We start from the raw sequence: 27,257 nt of genomic DNA on the forward strand, positions 1-27,257 counted from the left end.
TAACCATTATGAAGCGCAGAACTGTACGCAAAATTCAGGTCAATGGGGACAATGTCATTGTCGATTGTCAGATAAACAAGAAAAATATTACATTCATTCTTATGTAATATAGGCACGATTGCATACTGACTTCTTTTGTTGTGATAAATGCTTCCGAGGGATCACTGTGTTCAGATTTTTTTTCTGTATAGATTTTTTATGCTGGTCTAATGAAAATGAATAACGTTTCATCAGACATTTTATATTTTCAAACTTTTTCATGGAATGTAATAAATGTAAGATGTGTGAAGTTGGCGGCCTAGTGCCCCAGCGGCCGCAAACTTCAGAAAAGTGATAAAATAAATAGTTCTTTGAAAGTGATTTTTTTTCTTTTTATATAACTTTTAAATATTAAGAATAGTCTTAAGAACCCATAAAGTAACGTTTTTATCATATTAATAACATTTCTATCCGGCTGACAGGTCGCTAGAGGTAAAAAAAAAAACTGTCTAAATGTGTTTTTTTTTCTTTTATGTAACTTTTAAATGGTAAGATATGTCTTTAGAAATTAATTAAGAGTCAATTTAATTTCTTTGCCAAACTTGTATTTTGTTAAGTTCAGGCCGCTGGGCCGCTAAGGAATTGTAATGAAATTGCAAGTCTCCAGATGAAAAAAAAAGTATAAGAAAATCAAATTTAAAAATAAAACAATACAGCCAATTTACAGCTTTAAAAGATAAACACTTAATTACATATCTTCCACTGAATAGAACATATGAAAATCGTGCAAACCCACAGAAACAGAAATATAAACAATAAAACCCCATTTTTCCCGCTTTAATTTCCTTGTTCTCTGAACTCGTATATATGTCACCATGGTGTTAAATATAATACCGCCTCCGTGAATGAGGGGTTAGAGTCGATGACTTCTAGTTATGGGTACATGTTATATTTTCTTATATTGATATGTGTTCTTGTGTGTGTGTGTGTGTGTGTGTGTGTGTGCGTGTGCGTGTGCGCGTGTGCGCGTGTGTGCGTGCGTGCGTACGTGTTTTAATTTCAGAAGGCTGCATTGTAAAAAAGATGTTGCAATATGTATATGCCTTCGGTAAATAAAGTTATTATTATTATTATTATCATTATTATATACATGTCGGCGCAGAAAACACAATTGACTGACGGTAAATATTTATCTATTTTTAACATTCGAGTAAATCAATGTTATGATTCATATTCAACATCCAAAGGAGCATGCTAAATGTGCAAGCTTTACTTCACGTGAATTTTGACTGAAAATAACTACACTATCCGATGAAATGCAGCCTTTTTATTAACTCACAAAATCTTATATTTTCCTCATGATAATAAATCCTTTTATCATACGAGTCGTAAACGTCAACATTTCGTCATTAAATATTCCAGACCACACCTTCAAAAATGCTTTTCTGTTAAAGTTATAGGGTATTTAAGTTTGAATGTTATCAAAATTTTAGTAACGTCATCAGCCGTTCGCCTCTTTTTAATGACAGCCATTCATCAGCAAGAATGAATAACGCTGAAAGCAGTTCAATGAAACAATTTTCAGCGTTTTTGCGCTACAGGTAAAACTTTTTTGTTCATTTAAAATATTCATTTATTTATGATACTTTCTAATAGACATCATGCTTACAAAATCCATCTTCTATTCAATAATTTCTAAATTTTCAACCATAATAAATGATTTATTTTACAGCATGTAAATTAATTTAAAGTATGATTATTAGTTAGTTAGTTAGTCGACAGCTGTCGAGGCTTGAACTGCTGTCTGCTCATTTGATGGTACGGTGTGTCAAAGAGCGGGCGGTCGACACCCGATGTACGGACGACGTATATACGATTTATAAATGGATCGCACGGTCGGGCGGTAAAGGCTTGGCTTTTTATGATACTCAATCAGTCAGTGGTCAATATGCCAGCAAAGGAGATAGTTGTTAGAGACAAGATGAAGGTCAAGCAAATAATGCAAAAATAGGAGTTTGCCTTTCCCTTAATAAGCTGTGAAGACGTTCTTGCTCGAGTTTAATCCAAAGGAATTCGCAGATACGTTTTTAGGCAACTAGAAAAAAACTTAAGCCGCAATTACAAAATACTCAAGCCGCGCGATCGCCATAAGACAAAACGTCGGCCGCCCGGTGCCTGTCCGGATATCGAGCGATAATCTTTTGCAAACTGGTGTCTATTGGAGCACCAGGCGGACCCGGGCGATGTCCGTCCGAGTGCCTTTAAAATCGGACGGTGTTTTTATGCTACCGATCCAAAAATATCGCCTTGCTTGATGACTTTTCAACTCACTTACCTCAAAAATTAAAAGTAGTACTTAAAACTCGACGGCACAAGCCCATTGAGCAAAATTTTCAGCTGCCATCGTCCCGAAGGTCGGACGGACATAGGCCGATATTACGAATTTTTGGAGATATAGATCGACGCCGTCCGGCGGGCGTTATTTATAATTCCTGCGCTAAGTCGCTGTGGTGCTTGGGATAATCACGTGATACTGTAACTGCAGCCATCTTACGATGCCCTCCTCAAACAGTTTCTTTATAAGAGATTTCAGTCAAAAATGTGCCTGAAAATATGTTGAAAAGGCCATTTATTTAGCTTATCTAAACTTGACTAGATGTAGATGCGGCCTTTAATAGTAGTACTCAAAGATATCATAAACTATTTAAGGTAGCTCGCTACTTTCCGACCGAAATTTGATAACATCTCAGATTTTGATGATTTTTTGTATGCAAACATGTAGATATGTAAGCTTTAAAACTTCCGCATCATTATTTTGACGTATGACGTCAAAGGGCCCTCTATCGGCGGCGGCGGAATTGTGACTTTTTATCGATAAAACTGCATGTTTTTATCAATTCTCATCCGATTTTCTCCATTTAAATTAATAATAATAATGTTTAGTAGACATATGCGTTTTAAAGGCCCATGATGCTTTTATTTGTAATTCTTAAAAGCCTTTTGTTTTTAATTTTTGGTGTCCTTCTATAGTATCCAAAGAGTTACTCATTTGCCAATTACCTGAACCTGATCTTTTCATCTGTTCCTTTTTGGCAATGAGTACAGTTATAGTGAATTATAATTTTATATGGGTGTCAAATACTTCAATGTTTACATTTTGCTACTTTTATGACAAATTATTTCATATTTATTGCTACTTAATTCAGGTAACAAGCATCTTATATTTCCCTGATACCATTATTTAAACATTATAAAATTCATGTTTGATCTTTCTAAAGAAGTATGTAAGATTTCCCATTAAAAAGGCCTCTGGCGAATGTTTGTTACGAAGCTTACAAAAAGCTTAAGTTTAAGGATAAGCTTAAAGGGACTCCACGGAGGTTTTTTTACATGACGGGACTGGAAATATTTTTTTGAGATTATTACTCCATTTGATGTAGATCTATACTAATAACGTATGTGCAAAATATCAGATCATCAGCTCGCTCTGTTTTTCCAGAATAATTATTATAATAGTGAAAAATGATCAAAAATTGAAAAGCGTATAAACGCTTTTTCACTCAAGTCGGACTTAGCATAGCACAAACATATGATTTTCAATGTATGTCTTGTATATTTCTTGTTTATATTCTATTTGTATATCTGTTTTAATTGCTAATGTTTATCTATGTGAAAAATTAAAATTTTATGTTTTTACGCTTATAAACCTCATTGGAGTTCCTTTAATAATGTATCTGTAAAAATCACTATTTATAGTCCGATCGAGAAACTTGTTACAAATGTAACTGCATTTTATTTCATCCCCATCATATTTAAAATGGGGCTCAATATGACACCAATAGTTACCAAGTAAAGGACTGACACAGAAAATTTTTCACAGCATCCTGTGATTCCAGAAATACATTCATAATTTATGTATAGGGCACTTTGTTATATGGACAACTTTTTAGAGATTTCAAATGGTAAAATAAATGAAACTTGTATCACTTAAGCATCAAACAAAGTATCGACAGTCGTCTTGAACTCAACCCCAAATATTTCAATGTCACAGATCGAAAATAAGTCAGTACTCAGTATTTAAGCAGAACTCAGTTGACACCTTCAGACCTTTGGAACCCAAAGTGCGTTGATATGTAGCATATTAACGCACTTTGGTGCCAATTTCTCGATTTTGATCCCAAAGTGCGTTTGACCCAAAAGTGCGATGCGAAGTGTAACGCACTTTGGGGGTCGGACCATAAAGCGCGTTTGACCACCATAAAGTGCGGTGTTTCAAAGCAGTAAGAAATTTCATTCATAAAATCTAATATATGAAGGGACAAAATAAACACTTGGAAAGCTGATTCTACGCGACCTTCTCTGGTTGATCATATCTTAAAATAACTGAGCTGTGCTAAATGAGCTGGTAAATCACCCAATTGTTTTACAACGAAATGAGTAAATAAATGTTGGTCAGATTTCAAAGGTCAGTATAACTTAGATGTAGATAATGGTAGTCTTAATGGGTCAGTTGTGGCGTTTATATGGGGCCTAACCAACGATGGTATTCGTAAATTACATCATTACTTTGTACCAAAAGGAGGACATTGCAGCACGCGCGGTTTGTACTAAAATGGAAAGTGAAAAGAGGTACCTTATTTTATTTTTATTTGAAAGAATTTCAATATAAGCCGTAGATTTTAAACAAATAACACATACATTACTTTCGGTTAACATGCAGACAGCTGATAATGTGTTTCGTCGTAATCATCATATATCTGTATATGCACGTTAATAAAACAAAAATCAGCAATGTGCAATGATAACAATTTAATACTGCATGTGCATGAATATGAAATGTGAATAATAAACAATGGCAAAATCGCACGTAGACACAATATATTGTACAAATACAAAAGGGTATGTTTATTGCACCCTCCAAACTACAACAGTTTTATTTTACAAAAAAAACAACAAAAACATAAAAAATAAGCTAAGAATGAGCGAAAATCATACAAATATATTTATTTAAACAAAGAAAACAAGCAATGTAACATTTTTTCTAATATTTTATTCACGACAGATGCATAAAGAAAAATTCCAAGCTCCAAAAGCTGATAACGGTACATGGTAATGTAATTATACAATACCAATAGTTGACATATTCCGACATATACATACGGAAAGGCTTAATTTTCTGCGGTTTTTATTTGTTTGGGTCGTCAGACCAAACAAATAATGGTAGCGAAATTTCAGAGTCTAATGTTGTTAATTGCAAATGCCGAAAGTAGTCCACTTTTTTGAAGCGGTTACTTCCCTTTATATGTAACACTAAAGCCGAAAAATTCAGGGGAGATCACAGCGTAAAGACGGTCAAAGACAGGCACGTCTATATTCAAGCAAAATAATTCCCGAATGGTCGAATATTTCTAATATTGTTTTATTGTATTTTCTGATCGAAAATAAGTAAATACAAAGCGGACATTCAATCTCTGACACAGAAGTTTATGACAAACCTAACAACAAGTAGTTCTCAAAACAGCTTTAAACTAGCGATTTAAAAGAAAGAAATATTTTTATTTTGTTACAAGTATCAAACAAATTACAACACATTTAAAGTTTAAAAATAGCGTTGGCTTATAGAATTGTCAATAAATGCACAATCACAAATTACGCGGATGAATATGATTTTATCAATGAAAATACTATTTTTAGCGATGTGGATTACCGAATACTACACAAACCGAGTAGTGGAATGTATAGATTCTACATGTCGGACTGTTTGGGCGAGAAGAGTTTTGCTAAATTATTTACTTCAATTTTAAACAACAGATTTATCCTGAATAAAATACCTCGAAATTAATAAGGATTACAGACCCGAAATGCAATGGCAGTTCTAAATTTAGAATGACTTGATGTTATTCAGTCACTTTTTGTATAACTTCTCCGTGGTGCAGGGGTAACGCACTCGCTTAGTGAGTGAGAGGTCTGGAGTTCGAATCCCAGTCGAGGAAACTTTTTTTTTTAATTCTTTTTTAAGTGTCTTTGTAAAGAGAGTAGCCATGATATGCAAGGATAAAGTGTGGCTATCGTAAAAATGAACATAAATGATTTTTTGATGCAACTCTAGTTATGTAGAATTCCGTTTGTATCAAACTCTGGTGCCTAGCAAAATTAATTTTAATACATAAAAATAAACTTATACGGGAAAATACATACATATATACAGTACGATTTAGATTGCAAAGATCAGAAAATACCACAGAACTTGCAGCCCTTTGATTCTTTATAAATATACATGCTTATAGTAAGCTCCAAGATTATTTATATCTGTGTTAAACAACAGTTAAAGTCGTTACAAGCCCTAATTTAGATCGATTAATATGGTTTTCTTCAGGGCGTTCACATATAAATTCACCGTGGCTGAAGGGTTCTACGCTCGCTTAGGAAGCGAGAGGCCTGGAGTTCAAATCCCAGTAAAGGCAACTCATTTTTTTTTCAAATTGTTTAAGTCAAATAAACATTGGATTGAATATCAGTGTTGCAATCAGTCTTATAGCCAATTTACTACAATTAAAACGCTGGAAAGCATTGGTGAGACCCAAACAAATTCAGCGCCTTCTGTGCTTTGATTAAATCTGCGGTGTTGTTATGAACCGCAGAAATAGCGGAAATAAAGTTCCCGCAGAAAAAGTACTTATACGGTAATTTCCTTTAAATCACATCTTTTGTAACGTATGACCATTGTAGCATTTTGATAATATTTTATCATAAGCGCGTGCGTGCGCCTTGGAACAATTTTGTCGCAGCTTTCCATGCAGGACTTAACAATTTCTCGGCAAGTTATCGATTACTTATCTCACATGAGTTGTGCATCAATGGTGAGAGACCATCTAAATGACCATTAAAGTGAGATAAACTGTCACGGAGAAGAAATTACGCCTCGCCCGAGGATTGAACCAGCGACCGCTGGATTTCTAATCCGATACTCTCCCTTTTCATCTAAACCGGCTTATCAAGTTAATTACTGACAGTTTGGTTCAAACCCTGTCGTGGGCAAGCCGTTGTTCCCTTGGGCAAGGGTTGGTTCCAGGAACGGATTCAAGTGTAAATTTCCAACATGATGGAACTAAGAAGAAATTGTATAAAGTAAAGTAAAGTAAAGTACATGTAAAATAAAATAAGTAAAGTAACGTAAAGTATTTGTGTAAAGAATAAGTAAAGTAAAGTAAAGTAAAGTGAAGTAAAGTAAAGTAAAGTAAAGTAAAGTAAAGTAAAGTAAAGTAAAGTAAAGTAAAGTAAACTAAAGTAAAGTAAAAGTAAAGTAAAATAAAGTTAAGCAAAATTAAAAGAAAAGAAAAGAATATTATAAAGTAAGTAAAAGTAAAGTTTTAGTGAAATTTAACGTTGTCGTCATTTTCATCGTCAGTCTTATCATGATGTAAAATCTTTTTGTCCTCTGTCCTGTTTTTAGGTCTACTCGTCTTCTTATATATAGGTCAAAGAGCTGAATATGGGTCAAAGAGCTGAACCCATTGGTCATATTAATGAGTGTATCATATTAAAGATGTTTAAGATGATGTGACTTGTATGGCATATGTATCTATGTACATAGATATGTATATATCTATCATTTGTTAAAACATGAAAATGTTACTTGAATTATAAATTTTTATATTTTCCAATATTATATCACTATTGTTTATCTAAAATTTTCAAATTTAAAGGCCCATTATGTCCAAGAAATGCTTTTATTTATTTGTTTTCTAAAAAGGTTTTGATTTTCGGTGTATTTTATAGTTTTTAAAAACATACTCATTGACCAATCACCTGACCAATCTTTTTCTTCTGTTGCTTTTTGACAATATTACAGTTATAGTGATTTAGTAATTTGCATGGTAGTCAAAATACTACTTTGTTAACATTTTGTTTCTTTTGTGATAAATTATTTCACATTTACTGATATTTTTTAGGTAACAAGCATCTAAGATGCTCTCTTACCATTTTTTTGAATGTTGTGTTACTTATGTTTGCCGGTTCTAAGTAAGTAAAGTTTTATTCGTTTCTGAGGCATACTGTGCCTTAAAAACCGATGTGTGTGTGCTCGCGTGCGTGCGTGCGTGCGTGTGTGTGTGTGATTATTCAATAACAAGCTACGTTCAGTCGGCACTAATTGAAAATGTTACTTGATTGAAACATTTAAACATTGATCATCATTTTTTATCATTCGGTCGAAAAAGAACGCATAAAGCGTTTATGATTTATAACATTTAATGTATATGTTCTTTACGAAAATCTAAATTTTTTCGAAATCCAATTTTTGAATTGTCTTGAAAACGTTGTTTCCTGGAAAACTATCAAAATTACTGGACATATCTCAGTTATGACAGTTCTTCAAACGGTACGCCATTTTCTCAAATCATTGTGCCGGAACTAGAATATCCCGCTTCATTAGTTTAGCTCAAGTATCCTTATTCATTAAATTTACCAAAATGATTGATCAATTAACGGAGGGGTTTGAATAATAAATGATTTTCAACAATAATGCTCCTTCAATTTTCAGTAATATCCTTAGACGAATTCACAAATGGTTAGTGTTTTTCTCCGCGTATTACGTGATGGTGGTAAACGTTGGGTTCTACTACTCATTTGGTACTTTATTTCCGGATATAATGACAGAGTTCGGTAGCTCGAGGGCGGAGACTGCCGTTATACAATCCACGCTGATAGCCGTGGGACTTGGATCAGGTACTGTCTTCATCAATTATTAATGACGTTTTCTCAAAGTCACATCATGTGACCCAGATCATGATTTCGTCTGAAATAATGATGTCATATTACATTTTTATAACGTGCTTAACCTATCAGCATAATGTAACCATTCGTTCAATAATGCTATAAATCTCTTCCAACAGTAAAGAACTTATCCTGTTAAAATATTATAAATTTCTAAGACTTCGTAATTAAAATTATAGTTCCTTATTTTCTGTATTTTTTGTTTGTTTTGTATATAAATTGAAAGTTAAAATGAAAGTACATATTCTTTACCCTTGCAATACTGTAAACTAAACTAGTTAGTAGTTAGCCATTGCCGCCAATATTGAGCCAGGTCAGCCTAGGCATTCTGAACAGGCGCTATATTGTTGACTGACCATCTTCGTTCCCCAAAAATTGATAATGTACAGTTCTACATCTTTATTACTTCAGCAGGTTTTTTTTTGAAGGTTCATTGTATTTTCAGGATTGCTTAACGGAGTAATTATTCATAAATACGGATTGGTCAAGGCTGGACTTTATGGATCAGTGGTTTCCTGCGTCGGTGTCATGGCATGCTACTTTGCAACGTCAGTGGCTTATATGATTATAAGTATTGGAATCTTAATGGGTATACTTTTCTTACAACTTCTTAACGTTACATTAACCACGACCCCAGGGTCCATACCTTTCTTACAACTTCTTAACGTTACATTAACCACGACCCCAGGGTCCGTACCTTTCCTACACCTCCTTAACGTTACATTAATCATGACCCCATGGTCCGTATCATATTCAGAAGAAAAATTACTGAAAAGATATATAAATACATTTCTTATTATGCAACATTTATCCGTCTTTAAGTTAAAAATGTTTCACCATAGGATATAAGTTAGTTTATATGTAAATGGTTCATCAGTTGCTTGCTTTGCTTCTAGTACAGTCCCTGGGGACCTTTTGTGTGCAAAAAAGGTCCATGGATAAATGTTATACCAATGTAAAGCTAAATGTTTGAAGTTTACAAAAAATTTGGGTAGACATGTCAAATCATGGTACGTTTTGAGAAATCCAAGATGGCCGCCAAGATGGCCGCCAAATTATTGAAAAATGGCTAATACTCAATTTATATGATAAAATTTGTTCTTTTTTGCATTTATTTTGGTACAGGTGATGTTAAAACTTCACATCCTATTGGAACAATATGAAAAGGGGTCCTTTTCCTTTTTCTTATACATATACTCTTGTTTTCATAGAGAAATTTTGCTAAAAAAGCATGAAAAAGTATCAAAAATCGACATGGGCTGACATTTTTTCCTCTCAGTCGAGGCATAGTGGTGAAAACTAATATTTTTACCATATTATACAAAGACCTGATCAACAACTTACTAAATGTACCCTTATTTTTATTTTTGTTGTGTAAGAATGTGGATTCTGACATTCCTTAAGTGGGTGGGGTACACGAAAATTGAGTCCCAATTTCTAGTGAACTGATATATAACGATTATTAAGACTAAGAATAACCAACAAGATTACATTTTAAAATGTTCTTAAGTCTTTAATTTTTTAAAAGGTAGATTTTCATTCTATCAACAACATTAATTGGTTCTGTTGCCATGGCAACAAAGTGGTAAAATGAGAGAAACCCGGAAACGTATGAGGCTTTCAGTTTTATCATTTCAAGCATGTTGTAGAAGTTAATGTCATGATTATGAATTACAGAATTGGATACATTTGAAACATAAAAAAAATCATTTCAAATTTCACTACATTTACTTTCTATGAAAAAACACAAATTTGAATTAAAACATCGGTAACATTTTGCTGATCCGTTACTGTAACAATAAAAACGCTTAAAGTTTTAGAGGCAAAAGATAATAATGAAATCTACTCAGAGTTATATTGAAAAATATAACTCATGCTTTATGTTTGGCCCGATTTGAGAAAAAACTTTTCAACATTCTTCATTTATTGGTCATTAAATAATAATAATAAATAACAAATAAAGCAAAAAAAATCCCCCACAGATCAAATGTGATAAGAAGGAATAGACAATATGTCAATATGTTGTGATGATGAACGTCTTCAAGATAATGTGTCATAGGTGCATCTGGAAAACCTAAATGATTGTGTTCTCATCTCAATGCAATACAAGCCCAGCTGAAATATTGTAACAGTTGGAGAAACATGGATAAAATCACCATTTTGTGTTAAATATTTGACACTTTCTTCTGATTTAAAAAATATAGAGCAGCATAAATTATAAATCCTATATAGATGTCTTGTTACGCAAAACAAATAGGCCATATTCCACCGTTGCCTCAAAATTCTTTATAAATTATTTTGTGACCTACAGGTCAGACCACCTAATGCTTTGTTATACGGTCAGTATGTCTTAAATGATCATCAACAAACTCCGGACTGTTCATCAAATGGTATCTTGTCTTATTACCAAAAACAACCCCTCCATTTAAACACGTTAAAATAGAGAAAAACAGAATCCCTAAAACGTTGTATAGAATCTCCATTGTTTTACGTATTGAAAATCGGATACAGAGGGGAAAAACTCTAGTATACATTAAGAACAAGCTACAGAAGAATGTACACAAAACTAAAACTTAAAAGTCTCAAATTAATTATACAATATAAGTAATTCCGATATGTAAACAATATGAGTTTTGTTACCGCAGTCTCACTTCGTTCTTTAGAAATATGTGACTATTTAAGAAGATGGCGGTCTGTTTCATAATATTATTATAAATCACGTTGAAAAGAATTTAAGAGTATGTTTATATGCAAATAGTTTTACATAGTCATATCTAGATTTGTATAATTGTTGAAATTTCATTTAATGTCGAGTATTCTTTTTTAATGTTTATAACTATGATATAAATGTATTGATTTTAACGCATTTGAACATGTTATATATATCAGAAAGGCACTTAATAAATTTGGTGTTATGATAAATTTTGCTTTTGTTTTCGACCGTTTTTTACCAGTTATAAGAAAAATATGACTGTGTTTGTAAAACTTTGGGAGCGATTTTTGTTCCACTCACACAAAAAAGTATGTAAATTGTCGTCACGTAGTAATAAGCTATAACTGATATACAGGTAACATTCAAATAAAATCCTAAAGACATTGGTAATCATATCAACTGTGACAGTTTCGTTATTTACTCATCATCAATAAATATCAATAAATCATGTGAAATAACCCGCGGCTAAACGTATCCAAAATTCATTTAAGCTTTCTGTTTTAAATAAGTCATTATAAAAGTGCAGTATGAAAACCATAGTTTCAATGTAATTGGAGATGAGGAAAAACAACATTTCTCAAATTGTCCGGTAGCATGTAATGCACATGAACACTAAATTACATTAAATGTGTTCCAAATTAAGATTAAGTTCGGGGCGTATTTGAATTTGGAATCAGGATGAACATATGACTTTGATTTCTTTATTTTACAAATAATTTTACTGTTTTCTTTATTTGAATAAGCCAAATTTCACTTTCTTATATACTTTGTAATTCTGATTTGCCTTAAAAGATGACCAGAAGGTGTCAATATTATGAAATAATGCACGGAGGGAAACATATAAAGGTCTTCCTCAGTAAAGCAGGAAAGTCGCCACAAAGCCTTTTAAAGTGTTGATGTGACGTAAAAATAGGCTATATTTGATAAAATTTGACAGAAATTTTGTTTTGTTGTTGTTTTTTGCACAAATCGGATTATTGTATATCTTAGTCACAGAAGTTAAAAATAGAACTGACAATGCGTAATGATTTCAAATATTCCCAGAAATAAATAAAAAGATCTTGAACTTTTATATGTATGGCTTTTTCAGATGGGACTAAACCAACATTGTTAATCAGTAATCACCTTCCGCGTAGCGGAAAGGGGGATTATAGGAATGGACTCCGTCTGTCAGTCCGTCAGTCCATAACACTTTCGTGTCCGCTCCATAACTTTTTAACCCCTGAAATTTTTTTGAAATATCTTGGTACAAGTGATCACCATAATGAGACAATATGCAGAGCGCAATAATTGGGTTGCTACCCCCAAGGTCAAGGTCACACTTTAAGGTCAAATGTTAAAAGTTTTCATTTAATAATAAAAAGTCTACATTTCGTGTCCGCTCCATAACTTTTTAACGCTGTAATTCTGAAATAACTTGGTAAAACAGATCACCATTATGACACGACGTGCATCGCAATAATTGGGTTGCTACACAAAAGGTCAAGGTCACACTTTCAGGTCAAATGTAAAAAAGTCTACATTTCGTGTCCGCTCCAACATTTTAACCGCTGAAATTTAAAAAAGATATCTTGGCACAATTGATAACCAGTATAAGAACATGTGCAGAACGCAAACATTTGGTTGCTACACCAAAGGTCAAGGTCAAATGTATAAAAAATCTACATTTCGTTTCCCCTCCATAACTTTTAAACCTATGAAATTTTGTTTAAATAGCTTGGCACAATTGATCACCATTATGAGACGATGTGCAGATCGCAATAATGGAATTGCTACCCCAAAGGTCAGGGTCACACTTACAGTTCATACATTAGAAAGTCTACATTTCGCGTCTGTCTCTTACTTTTAAACCTCTGAAATGTTTTTAAGATAAATTGACAGAAATGATCAACATTGTGACACCATTGGCAGAGCACAATAAGCAAGTCACAATCCTGAAGGTCAGGGTCACACTCAACGGTCCAATGTAAAAACTTTTTTTTATGTCCGCTCTATAACTTATTGACAATTCAAAGGTTTTAAAAATACTTAGCATAAATGATCCCCGCCACACTTCAACATCCAGGTCGCTGCAACCAAGATCAATGTTCTCCATAACTTTTTGACTTTATGGAAGATTTAAATAACTTGGCACAAATAATCGCCATCGTGAGACTATGTGCTTATGATATACATGACACAACATCAAGGTCATGGTTGGTAAAATGTCAAGAAGTACACATTCATGTTTCTTGCGAAGCCCCGGAGTAAGCTTTCTTTACACAGTGTAAATATAAAAAAAAGAAGAAAATATTCTTCTCCATAACTGCAGGACCTAGTATATAATACTATTAAATTTGCTTAAATTACGATCTTGTGGTCAAATTCATTTATGCCAGGGGTCACTTCAAATTACATAAATGAAAAGCTAAAACAATAACTTCTCCCAAACTGATGCCTATAGCTAATTATTTCTGTTGTAACCTTGTAAAGACCAGTACAAAATTTATTGAAATGAAAATTTCACCCACCCCTAGGGTCAACTTATTTCATATAAAGACACATAGGAAAACTTTTTAAAATCATATTTTTTTTCAAAAACCAAATGCCCAGATTTTGGGTTAAAAGCATTGTCAAAAAAACCTTAATTTATTTTTCAAATCTTGACAATCTGGTCAAAGTTGACCTAACCCCAGGAGTCATTTTACTTTGTGTTATAAAGAACATGCTTTGAAAACTTTCTTCTCCATAAATAAAATGCTTTGATATTTAAGTATGAAGCATTCATTCTATGACCATACCAATTTATGTCACGATATAAATCATATAATAGAAATAATACACAACTTCTAAGCTTGGTTAAGTCATGATCCGTTTGATTATAATTACCTTTCCCAAGGGACAATTGATTTACATAGTCTAACTTATATATTAAAATCCTTTATAAAATCATCCCTTAAACGCCATTGTTTAGAGCATGTGAAACAATTTCTAGAAGACTTTTACCATGTTTCTTCAAATCATGAAAGGGCCGGGTCTGGGTTATACGCCAATTTCAACATTTCTTTGTTGATAGCTTGAAGGTTGGTTGAACTATCTGACTTTCATGAATAAATAACTAGAAGAGTAATGACCAATTTCTACTAACCTACGGTACTAACTTTTTTGACAGACAAATGATCGTAAAACTCAATGTCCGAGATCTATTGTTGTCTGCGGAACAAGAGACGCCTGGACTTCACATCCGACACTCTCCGTAAAGTGCTAAGTTTGCAGACATCAAATAATGATCATGAGTCTGGATTAAAAGAAGAACCGGTTGAACCAGGTGATGCTCCCCGACTAGGTTTTGGACACACGCCCGGCGACTATACATGCTCCCCCATAATTTTTCGGGGAGCATAAAAATGGCCCTGCCTAGATGTCGATTTTTATATAAAAAACTCTTTATGTCAGAAACCACAATGCAAGACCATTTGGTTGGAAGAATTGTCTTGTGTTCCTCTTTGTTATAAGGTGACCTAGAATTTAAGACCTAATGACTTACTTTCTTGTTTTTGAAGCCGAAGAAATTTGTATAACAGGCACAATATGATATGCCAGCTGACCTTAATCTGTTCTAGTGATCTCTTTGTATTTTGATTGTAAAATTTCAGATGCAGAATTATACACTATAACCAAAAAGTTTGAACTCAACAATAAATTTGATTGTCATTAAAATTTGATATTGGTTGACCTAGAATTTGAACTAGTGACCTATTTATTTCTCGTTTTAGCTGCAAAGTTTTAAATGTTTACCCTATGTACAGTTTCAAACATTTGATAATGTTTATATACATTTCTACCTTAAAACTGCCTTTTACTTATTATTATCACCATTAATTATCCTTTCCAAACATAACAACATTCACATTTGACATGACCTTTTTCTATGTATAGCAGTTTGAAAAAAGCAAATGCATGATGCAAATTCTTGAAATAAATTTATTCATCTAATTTCAAAATATCTGTGTTGATAATTTGCTAGAATTAAATGTGACTTCTTTTAATGTTACATTTTATTTTCAATTTGTTACCATGGCATTGTGCACAGATTATTTATCTATAAGTTTGTTTCATTCTTAACAACATGCTTAAAATGCTAAAAGTTGAGTGTCATACGTTTCAGGTGTGTCTTTCATTTTACTTCTCCGTTGCCATGGCAACAGAACATGTTGAATATTGACAAACAAAATATCAGTCTAAGTTTCTTAATTATTTATAACTTTAGGTACATGCCAAAGTGCAATACATGTTGACTATTCATAGTTTTAATTATCATAACAAACCAGTTAACAAAATATTGAGACTTAGTTTTCGTTACCCCACCCACTTTAAGAATATCAGAATCCACATTCTTTTACAATAAAGATAAAAAAATAAGGGTGATATTAGTATGATCTTGTTCAAGTCTTTGTAGTATATGGTAAAAATATTCATTTACACCGCTATGCCTTAGCTGGTAGGAAAAAATGTCAGCCCCATATCAATTTTTGATGATTTTTTCATGCATTTTTTTAGCAAATTTATCTATGAAATTCAGAGAATATGAAAAAAAAATGGAAATGCCTTCATTTTCATATTGTTCCAATAGGATGTGAAGTTTTAACATCACCTGTACCAAAATAAATACAAAAAGAACTGTAACGTGCACGGGCTAGCTGTTATATATATAATTTTTCTTGTGGCTACTTTGCCAGTTGATTAGTTACAAATGATTATGCAATAATTTGTTTAAACTTTGGAATCAAGTTTAATTAACTTATGTTATAACAGTAACGTGCTTGAAAGGTAATAAGTGGACCTTGAACTTGATATAAAATTGGGGTGACACTTTTAAGGCTATTTCATATATATAGAAAAACCACTTGGATATCGAGTTTTCAATACTTTAGTAATAACAATTACACCTAACGCAATGTTAAATTGATGCAATTGAAATACTTCGTAAATAGTGCAAGAACCCAAGTAATTAAAATATTAATTAATTATTTCTGTGGTGTTGACACTTCGGCAGCTGGACAAAGACTGATCGTCCGCGGCTTTGAGCTCTATTTATACCCAATAACGTAGTTGTATTTAATAATCGTTTACTGAAGTTGAAGAAATCAAGCATCCAAGAGATATTGATAATGGTTCGAATATTGGTACGAATGGCATTGAGTTCGAATGATTTTAAGTACGAATTGTTCTGATATTTTACTAATATCAAAAATATGCCCGTTATATCAAATAATTGCTACGAGTAAGTTGTTAAATATATTCATTTAATTTTTATGTATTTTCTACTTATTTATAAAAGAACAAACTATACATTTAAACACAGGATAACATATTTGTTTACAATTTAACTTACCGATAATTTAGGTATCAAACCACTAAATATCATGAAAGAATCTAGGCTGAAGAGAACAATCGTCACATTACCCCCGTCTCTCAAAAATCATGCGTCCCGCATGATGTGTATTATTTAAACTATATTGTAAGTGTTACTCAATAAAAATAATCAAGGACATATGTGGTGCTTATATATATATTTTTTTTTATATTCTTAAAAGCAAAACACAGCAAAACACATAGTTCAAACATGAAACGTTTAATCTTGAAACAACGAAAGTGTTTGTCTTTTGTTAACTTTGACAAAACAAAAATAGTTCAAATATGTTCATTTAAATATAAATGTTATTTTTTCTCTACCTGAGAATAAAATAATACACTTCGTCTATAAAATCTCACTGAAATGCAACTGACATCTTTATCTTAATAATTCCACTTTCATCTATTATGAAATTTATATCTGATGTCTCAATCAAACCACCTGTAATATAATCTCCAAGATTCACAGATATACCTGAAATATTTTTATCTCTTTGGCACATAGCACTTGTTTCATAACAAATTTCATCTCCACTTTGAATCACAAGCTTCTGTTTCTTAATATTTTTATCCTCACTTCTATTTAGTTCAATAGCAATAGGTTTCTTCTGCTTCTTCTCTACCAAACTTGGTTGATCAAGGTCTATAGCCTGTCTCATCTTATTTGCTTCTTTTACAGAATATGAAACTTTTCTTTCATCTTCTTTTATTTTTGTTTCTTTATTCACTGTTTTAGTAAATTTTGTCTTGGAAGACATACCTTCACTATCTAAATCAATCATTTCATCTACTTTTCTTTTACCTGGCAATAGCGGCATTGTAGATTTTCTATAAACTCGTCCACTAAGTACTTGGTCATTATTATTATCATCCTTTTTAAACACTAAACTTTTCTTTGTTTCAACGTTTTCTTTCTCACCACTTTCCCTTTTATCATTATTTTCATTCTCAGATTCAGTGTAACACATAAGTTCAATATCAGGATCATGATCCCAGTCTTCTTCAACATCTGGTTTCTTATCTGATTTACCCTTATTTAATTTTGAATGACTTGGGATACATTTGTCATCTTTAGAAGTATCAAGATCCAAACAATGTTTTAACTTCATATGCCTCTTTAAATACTGCACAGAAAGCATAACTTTATCACATATCTTGCATGTTTTCTCCCATGTCATCTTCTTGTTACACTCTACAACATGAGTCTCAAATTTAACTCCTTGAGGTACAGATGTCTTGCACTCTGGGCATATAGGCAACAACTGCTGACTTGAGCAAGCTGTAATTTTATTCTTTGGCATCTTAGAACTGAAATGATAAAATACATAATCATTAGCCCATTTTGGTTTTCTACGTCTTCGTCCATAATTTTCATCACTTTCATCTTTATCATTATCATTTACTTGTAAATCTGTATTATTATCATTTACTTGTAAATCTTCATCATCATCTAAAGATATATTTTCATTACCCTTATCAGTTACATTGTCATATCGGTCAAAATTAGTATCATTTTCATCAAACATTAACTGACTTTTACATTTCCTTATTCTATCACAGTGAATCACTTGGATAGCTTGATTTCTACCACAGTTAATTTTATACAAAACTTCGGACAATTTCCCAAGAACAGTATAAGGACCCCTCCAGAAAGAAGTGAATTTTGAGGAAGTTCCTACTTTAACTACAGGGAAGAATACATAAACCTTATCTCCTATCTCAAATTGTTCGTAAGAATTACGCTTGTCATGTAATAATTTTTGTCTATTAATTGCTTGTTTTGTATGTAGTCTTACAAAAGCATGTGCATTTTCTAACTTTTCACGTAATTCCCAGACCCATTCATGAGCTGGTATTGACTTTATACTTGAAGGCATTTCAAAAATAAGATCTAAAGGAGTAGAAATTTCACGTCCCAGCATAAGAATGTTCGGACTCATTCCTGTTGTTTCATGTTCCGAACTTCGGTATGCCATCATCACATATGGAATGTGCTCGTCCCAATTTCGATGATGTTCATTTACAAACGCACTCAACATTGTTGTTAGTGTTCTGTTAAATCGCTCGACCATACCATCTGACTGAGGGTGATAAGGCGTTGTTCTCGTCTTTTCTATTCCCAAAAGATGACACGTTTCTCGAAATAAGTTTCCCTCAAATTGTCTACCCTGGTCTGAATGTATTTGTGATGGTATGCCAAATCTCACTATAACTTCTTCTACTAGAATCTTTGCAACAGTACTAGCTTCCATATTCATCATTGGAAAACACTCTGTCCATTTAGTAAAGTAATCTGCTATCACAAGTATATATCGATTCCCTTGTTCTGTAATAGGTAACTCTCCAAGGATATCAATCGCTATCCTTTCCATTGGATAACCACTTCTTACAACTTGCATTGGTGCTTGTTTAGTTTTAGTTGGTCCTTTTCTTTTCATACACACTTCACAGCCAGCTATATACAATCGAACATCACTTCGCAATCCTGGCCAATAATATTTTTGTTTGATTTTCGAAAGTGTCTTCCTTACTCCTAAATGTCCAGCAGATCTTACATCATGCGCATTATTTAACACTTTTCTCCGGTGTGATCTCGGTACAAGTACTTGAAAACAGTTTTCTTCAATTTCATTATCTTTCATATTCCTTATCAAAAGACCATTCTTTAGCTCCAACAACTCAAACTGATTCCATAAAGATTTAACTGTATAACTCTCTGCTCCAATATCTTTAAAAGAAGGTTTCTTTCCTTCTGAAACCCATTCTATCACTATGTTGAGATCTTTATCTTGCTTTTGTACATTTTGAAACAGATCTTCTTCTTTGTTTACTGAATTAAAACAAGACACACTTTCGAAAGAAATAATGTTTGTACTGATGTTTTGTGTTTTCTCTTCATCAGTTAAACCACACTGTCTACATGGTATTCGACTCACGCTATCAGCGTTATTGTGCAATCGTCCTGGTCTATGTTCTACTTTTATCTGATATGATGATAGCATCTCCAACCAGCGAGCAACCTGTCCCTCTGGATTTCTTTTATTCATTAACCATCTTAAAGATCCATGATCAGTTCTTACTAGAAATTCACGTCCATAGAGATAATGGCGAAAATACTTTACAAAATACACTACAGCTAACATTTCTTTTCTCGTAACACAATATTTTCGCTCTGTTTTACTTAATGTTCTGCTTGCATAGGCCACAACTTTTTCTTCTCCGTTGATTTTCTGTGATAAGACTGACCCAATAGAAAAATCACATGCATCTGTATCTAATATGAAGGGGATAGAAAAATCAGGGTGTGACAATATTGGAGCTGTTGTTAATTTATCCTTAAGAGTCCTAAAAGCTTCGTCGCAATTTATATCCCATAAGAATCGTGTGTTTTTCTCTGTCAGCTTAATCAAAGATCTTGCTAAATGTGAATATCCCATGATGAATTTACGATAATAGCTGCAAAGACCCAAAAATGAACGAACTTCTGATACATTTTTAGGTGTTGGCCATTGCTTAATACACTCTATTTTTCTTGGATCTGTTTTTACACCATTTGCAGTTATGACATATCCTAAGAATTCCACTTCCTTTTTAAATAACTGACACTTCTTAGGTTTCATTTTTAATCCAGCTTCTTCAAACCTTTGAAATACTTGGTCTAAATTCCTGATCATATCTTCAAATGTTTTACCAACAACTATGATGTCATCTAAATAAACAAGGCATATTTTCGAAAGTAGATCAGCTAATACATATTTCATTAAACGTTTAAATGTTGCTGGTGCATTGCATAAACCAAACGGCATTTTGTTGACCTCAAATAAGCCTCTTCTTGTAACAAATGCAGTCTTAGGTTTATCATCTTCTGACATTTCAACTTGCCAATAACCTGAGGCTAGATCTAAACAAGAAAACCATGAAGAACCTGCAAGTTGATCTAACGATTCATCAATTCTTGGTAATGGATAAGCATCCTTTATGGTAACATCATTTAAACGTCGATAATCAATACAAAATCTCCGTGACCCATCCTTTTTCTTCACAAGGACTATTCCACTTGCCCAGGGACTTGTCGATGGTTGTATGATATTATCCTGCAACATTTGATCAATCTGCTTGTCAACTTCTCCTTGTAGATGTACAGGAACTCTTCTTACAGGTTGTTTTATTGGTCGAGCATTTGCTGTAGGTATTTGATGCTTTATAATTCCTGTCCTACCTAAATCACTGTCAGACTTTGAAAATATGTGTGCATATCTTAACAAAAGTCCCTCAACTTGTCTCTTTTTATTTAGATCCATGCCAGAGCAAGAACGATCATATAAATCTTGAACATGATCTGGAAGTTTATTGCTTTTACATATGTGACTGTCTTTTTCTTCAACTTTATCTATTCTACATATGGTTGCTACATTTGTTCCCGGATAAATTGTTTGTGATTCCTTTGAAAAATTAGCAATTCTCAAAGGAACCTCGTCATCAACTTTAACTAATGTTCTAGCAACAATACCTTGTCCAGATTCGCTAAAACTTTTACTCATCTCTACAAGACCTAAACCTACTTTATTTATTCCTTTTTCACCAATCTTTCCCTTAGCTATTATTTCTGACTCAGCAGGGACAACAACTTGTTCCGATAGTACTATTCTAAAGCAGCCTATTTTTCCTGAACAGAACAAGTCAAGTTCTTGACCATAAAGTCCCATCTTATCATTAGCAACATCCAAAGTAACGTTATGATCCCGCATAAAATCAAGACCTAATACAACATCTGAGTCAATTTCAGCTACAATAACTTTTGTTTTACAACTTTTATTTTTAAATGAAATGAATATTTCAGTTTGTCCTTTGACCTTTAAATAATTTCCACTGGCAGACACAATCTGTGTTTCAAAAGATTGTAAAGAACATTGCTTAAGAGTATCACTCCAAAACTTTTCTGAAATTATTGTTAAAGTAGCTCCCGTATCTACCAAACAGTCAACTTGAGTTCCATTAATATGTGCTGAAATATACAATCCTGAAGATTGTGTTCCTGATTGCTTACATTCATGTGTTGTTCTGGTCCTTGTGTTATTGTCCGATTTACTTGATGTTTCCGTATTATCCATTTTGAAAGAAGTTCGGGGCTTCTGTTGAGTTTCCGTTTCAGATCGCTTATAAACTGAAGTATTAACGTAAGGTCTTCGTTGCCTATTTTCATTGTAAGAACGATGTTGAAAGTTCTTTTGTGGAAAATGTTGTACACGTCTTTGATCATGTCTATTTGGTGTTCTAGTATAGTAGTTATTTTGCCGCCCGTATCTTCCTTGACGTTGCATATTATCAAAACTTTGTTTTAAAGAAGATACAACAGTTTGAAGTTTTTCAAACTCTTTTGACAAGTTATCTGTCTGCGAACTTCTTATCATTCCCTGCTGCTTCTTTTCAGCCCTGTAGAAAGCTTCAAGTTCTACAGCATGTCTTACTGCATCATTCAAATCAATGGGCCTGGCTTGTTTTATCTTGAGACGCATGTCTGAATTTACAAGTGCATCAATGAATTGTTCTTTAGCTAAAGTGTCACGAACATCTATAGGAGCATGAGGGTACGCCAAGTTTGCAAGTCGACGAACATCTTGTCCAAGTTCAGACATTGATTCAGTAGCTTTTTGATGTCTATCTCTCAACTGAACTCTATATAACTCAGTCTGATTTCTTGGTGAAAATCTATCTTCGAGTGCTCTCACAAGTTCCTCATAATTGTGTGTCTTTGTTGTCAAATTTCCGAACACTCCTTGAGCTTGGCCTCGTAAGGATACAGATAAGTATAAACCTTTCTCATTTTCATTCCAACCATTCAAAGTTGCACAAGCGTCAAAGTGTGCTTTATAGTTTGTCCATTCACAAGTTCCGTCATAAGTTGCAGGTTTCATGAAAGTAGACCTTGAATCTTTTACTTTGTAATCAAAACTTTTGTCTGAAGTTTGATTGTTATCCAATTTCTGTTGTTCTTTTGGAGTTTCAGGGGGTAGCAAGTCAACAATCCTCCGTCTTTGGGTGATCATTCTGTCATTTACATCCCTCTCATGTTTTTCACTTTGAACAGGCAATGAAGGCAAAAGACGTCTAGGCTTTGAGGTAGTCTTTCTACTTGGTGTAAAACCTTCATAAGTATTCTCTGTTTTTACCATAGCAGGTGTTGATGTAGCCAGCTCAATACTTGTCTGGTCAATTTGTCTTTGAAGACTATCAATCTCTCTCTGGAGTTTCAGCCTACGATTCTCATTCCTAAGATTTTCCATTTCATCGTACATATAACAAAAGTCTTCATCGGACCATTTACTTCTATACTCAGCCATGTTCTTAAAATCTAGGGTAAGTAAGCCTATCTAAAGCTTGATGTGTCCCCCGTTTTTTTTTAAGTCTAGGGTAAGTTAGCCTATCTAAACTAATAGTGTCCCCCGTTGGGCGCCAATTTTGTAACGTGCACGGGCTAGCTGTTATATATATAATTTTTCTTATGGCTACTTTGCCAGTTGATTAGTTACAAATGATTATGCAATAATTTGTTTAAACTTTGGAATCAAGTTTAATTAACTTATGTTATAACAGTAACGTGCTTGAAAGGTAATAAGTGGACCTTGAACTTGATATAAAATTGGGGTGACACTTTTAAGGCTATTTCATATATATAGAAAAACCACTTGGATATCGAGTTTTCAATACTTTAGTAATAACAATTACACCTAACGCAATGTTAAATTGATGCAATTGAAATACTTCGTAAATAGTGCAAGAACCCAAGTAATTAGACTAAAATATTAATTATTTCTGTGGTGTTGACACTTCGGCAGCTGGACAGAGACTGATCGTCCGCAGCTTTGAGCTCTATTTATACCCAATAACGTAGTTGTATTTAATAATCGTTTACTGAAGTTGAAGAAATCAAGCATCCAAGAGATATTGATAATGGTTCGAATATTGGTACGAATGGCATTGAGTTCGAATGATTTTAAGTACGAATTGTTCTGATATTTTACTAATATCAAAAATATGCCCGTTATATCAAATAATTGCTACGAGTAAGTTGTTAAATATATTCATTTAATTTTTATGTATTTTCTACTTATTTATAAAAGAACAAACTATACATTTAAACACAGGATAACATATTTGTTTACAATTTAACTTACCGATAATTTAGGTATCAAACCACTAAATATCATGAAAGAATCTAGGCTGAAGAGAACAATCGTCACAGAACTAATTTTATCATATAAATTGCGTATTAGCCGTTTTTCAATAATTTGGCGGCCATCTTGGTGGCCATCTTGGATTTCTCAAAACGTACCATGATTTGACATGTCTACCCAAAATTTTTGTAAACTTCAAACATTTAGCTTTACATTGGTATGACATTTATCTGTGGACCTTTTTTGCACACAAAAGGTCCTCAGGGACTGTACTATTCATCTTTTTCTCAATATGTTTCAGCGGTTGGTTTTTCCTGCATGTTTATATCATCATCTACAGCAATAGTTCAACATTTTAAAGGAAAACAACGTCTTCTAATGTTGTCTTTACAAGGATCTGGTGCTGGTTTAGGTGGAATGATTTATCCGTACCTTTTACGATATCTGAGGTAACGTTTAAGCAGATATGAGCCGTGTCACGACAAACCAACATAATGGGTTTGTGACCAGCATGGATCCAGACCAGCCTGCGCATCCGCGCAGTCTGATCAGGATCCATGATGTTCGCTATCAGTTTCTTTACTAGTTATAGGGTCTATCCGCGCAGTCTGGTCAGGATCCATGCTGTTCGCAAACGCATTACGTTGGTTTTGTCGTGATGCGGCTCAATTATTAATTTGAATTTAATTCATTTTGAACAGGAAAAAGATGTTGTTAGCATGCATCATTATAACACGTTTCCATCTCTTATCAATAGATAACCGTATCAATAGAGCACCGGGAACTAGTTCGAGGGTGGGTAGAAAAATACTTTCGTTACATTAATTTTGTTTGTACAGATAATAAGATCAAATATACAGTTATATATATAGTTATATATCCTTGGTAACCTAGGCTATTTACCATATACCAGTGTTAATGTAGTATATACTGAATATACACCATGGGTTCCGACGATGCTTTTTTCTATGCATCAGTTTAATTTTATTATTTAAGTGTAAAATGATTAAGCATAATCTACTTATATGAATATTCTATGCCGATGTTTTGTTTGATGTCTAAATATAAATGTAAGTGTGCATTTAATTACATGTATGATGAGTTATTTATCTCTAGACCTAAATCAGTTTTAGTCGTAAATGTAATTTCGAGTTTAAAGTCTGTTCTATCATGTTATCAGAATTCGGTGTATTAAACAGTTCGTCACAATAATAATTATCTTTCATCATATTAAGAAAAATGACGTAATATTTTTTCTCGACATTTATATTTTGCAGCAGTCAGTATGGAATAAGAGGGAATTTATTGGTTATTAGTGCAATCTTCATGAACTCGATCCCGATTTGTTTCCTGTGGGGTCAACCAGACGATACTGACGGACAACAGAGCATTCCAGATCAATCCAAGTCTGACGAGACTTTTGATAATGAACATTGCGGTAAAATATTTGATGATACAAACGGGTTTGAAAAAGATAACTCTGAAAATGAAAAGCTTATGAATGGTATGAATTCCCATGATGCAATACCTTCAAAACAAGCTGTTATATCAGAAGAACACATTGATTTCAACGATAAAAATGATACTAAAGATGACCACGTAAAAAAACCATTTCACGAGACGGACAGTATATCTAAAAGCATGACTGATAGTAACATTGATATTGTAATTGAAAACCAAAGTAAAAATCATTGTGGAGAATCTGCTGATACTCTATGTCATAGTTTAAGTCAGATATTAAAGAATCGGACATTTGTTATATATCTTCTCGGAGGTGTGACGTCATATCCGGCATTAGGTTTGATGATGGTTTTTGTTGTAGACATATTTCTCGATAAAGATTTTACGTCAGAAGATGCAGCCTTTGGACAACTTCTTTTAAGTGCATTGAACATACTAGGTCGTTTTCTGCCAGGAATATTAATGCAATTTAGATGTGTTTCAACTTTGTCTATTCCAATGTTAGCATCACTAATATCAACTACCGTTTTCCCCTGCCTGGTTCTAGCTCGAGTCAAATGGCTTGCCACGTTGCTTTGTGCGTTTACCGGCTTGTCTCTCGGAATGTTTGTTTCTATATACAGTGTTACCACTGTAAAATTAGTTGGTCAAGAAAGGCTTCCAAATGCAATGGGTTTGTTGTTTTCTGCCAACAGTCTAGGGAACGCAATAGCGGGTCCAGTGTGTGGTAAGTTTAGACAAAACCTTCAAAATGTATAGAAACTTCATTTAATGATACTAAAAATAGCAATCGAATTACACCGTCGCACATGACTTCCTCTGTTGGTATACACGTATTTTTAATTTTATGATAAAGACTTTCATCAAACATTTATAGTTGGAAGCTAATCTGCAAACTAACATACAATATATTTTATATACGAAATATTTCAAAGGTTTTTTTGAAGTAGAGAAATATTTTATTATAGTAAACATTTTGTCCCTTAATATTGCCTCCACGTGATGACATTTTAAAGATATATGAAATGATAATCATTTATCAATACATTTGTACAATATTTTATGGTTCATTGATACGATTCCAAAATTATTTCTTTTCTTATAATTGTGCACAGTTCGTTTGAGCTTAACTTACATAGAACACAATATTTATGCCTTCTATTTGTTTACAGTTATAGGCGTTATGCTTCACATATTAAAATACATTGACACATACATGTATTCCATGTTGTTTTTTCTCTTATTCTTAAGTAAATGAATTTAGAAACACATTTTCAAATTAAAACATTATATGGCTACGATTACTCATAATTGATGAATATAAGTCAATTTATGATATTATTCATTTTCAGGATATTTACGTGATATAACAGGATCGTACAGTATACCTCTATATGCCGGGGCGGTTATGAGTCTGTCCGGTTTCATTTGTTATACCACTGCTAGCATAACCAGACGTCGGACAAAACATTGAGCTTCTCAAACTCCTAGCAATATAGTCATTTTTAAATGTAAAAATAGAGAAATACATAGAGAAATAGAATATAATTCGTCAATATAGTGTTATATTTTATCTGGTCCGAAGCAGGTACACCGAAATTCACTCAAAAACTGCAACGTTTTCTGGTTAAAATCATATGATACGCAAATTGCGTTTATATACATAAATGGACTAAATAATTTTGTAAGGAAAATTTCTATTTGCGGAACCGATTCCTCCAGAAAAAGAAGTCACAACCGTGAGAGATAATTGATTTAAA

At 33.1% G+C, this 27,257-nt stretch overlaps 1 protein-coding gene across 1 annotated transcript; it reads left to right on the top strand.

The window, feature by feature from the left end:
* Positions 1-4,394: 4,394 nt before the first annotated feature.
* Positions 4,395-27,206, top strand: LOC132718040 (monocarboxylate transporter 14-like). Its single transcript, XM_060701647.1, has 6 exons — positions 4,395-4,608; positions 8,522-8,706; positions 9,200-9,343; positions 24,338-24,485; positions 25,314-26,224; positions 26,850-27,206. Exons 1-6 carry the CDS (start codon positions 4,520-4,522, stop codon positions 26,969-26,971), a joined length of 1,599 nt encoding a protein of 532 aa, XP_060557630.1. The 5' UTR covers positions 4,395-4,519; the 3' UTR covers positions 26,972-27,206.
* Positions 27,207-27,257: the final 51 nt, after the last annotated feature.

This window comes from Ruditapes philippinarum, unplaced genomic scaffold (assembly GCF_026571515.1).
Source record: "Ruditapes philippinarum isolate M1 unplaced genomic scaffold, ASM2657151v2 ctg2215_1_1_1_1, whole genome shotgun sequence".
NCBI classification, from domain to species: domain Eukaryota; kingdom Metazoa; phylum Mollusca; class Bivalvia; order Venerida; family Veneridae; genus Ruditapes; species Ruditapes philippinarum.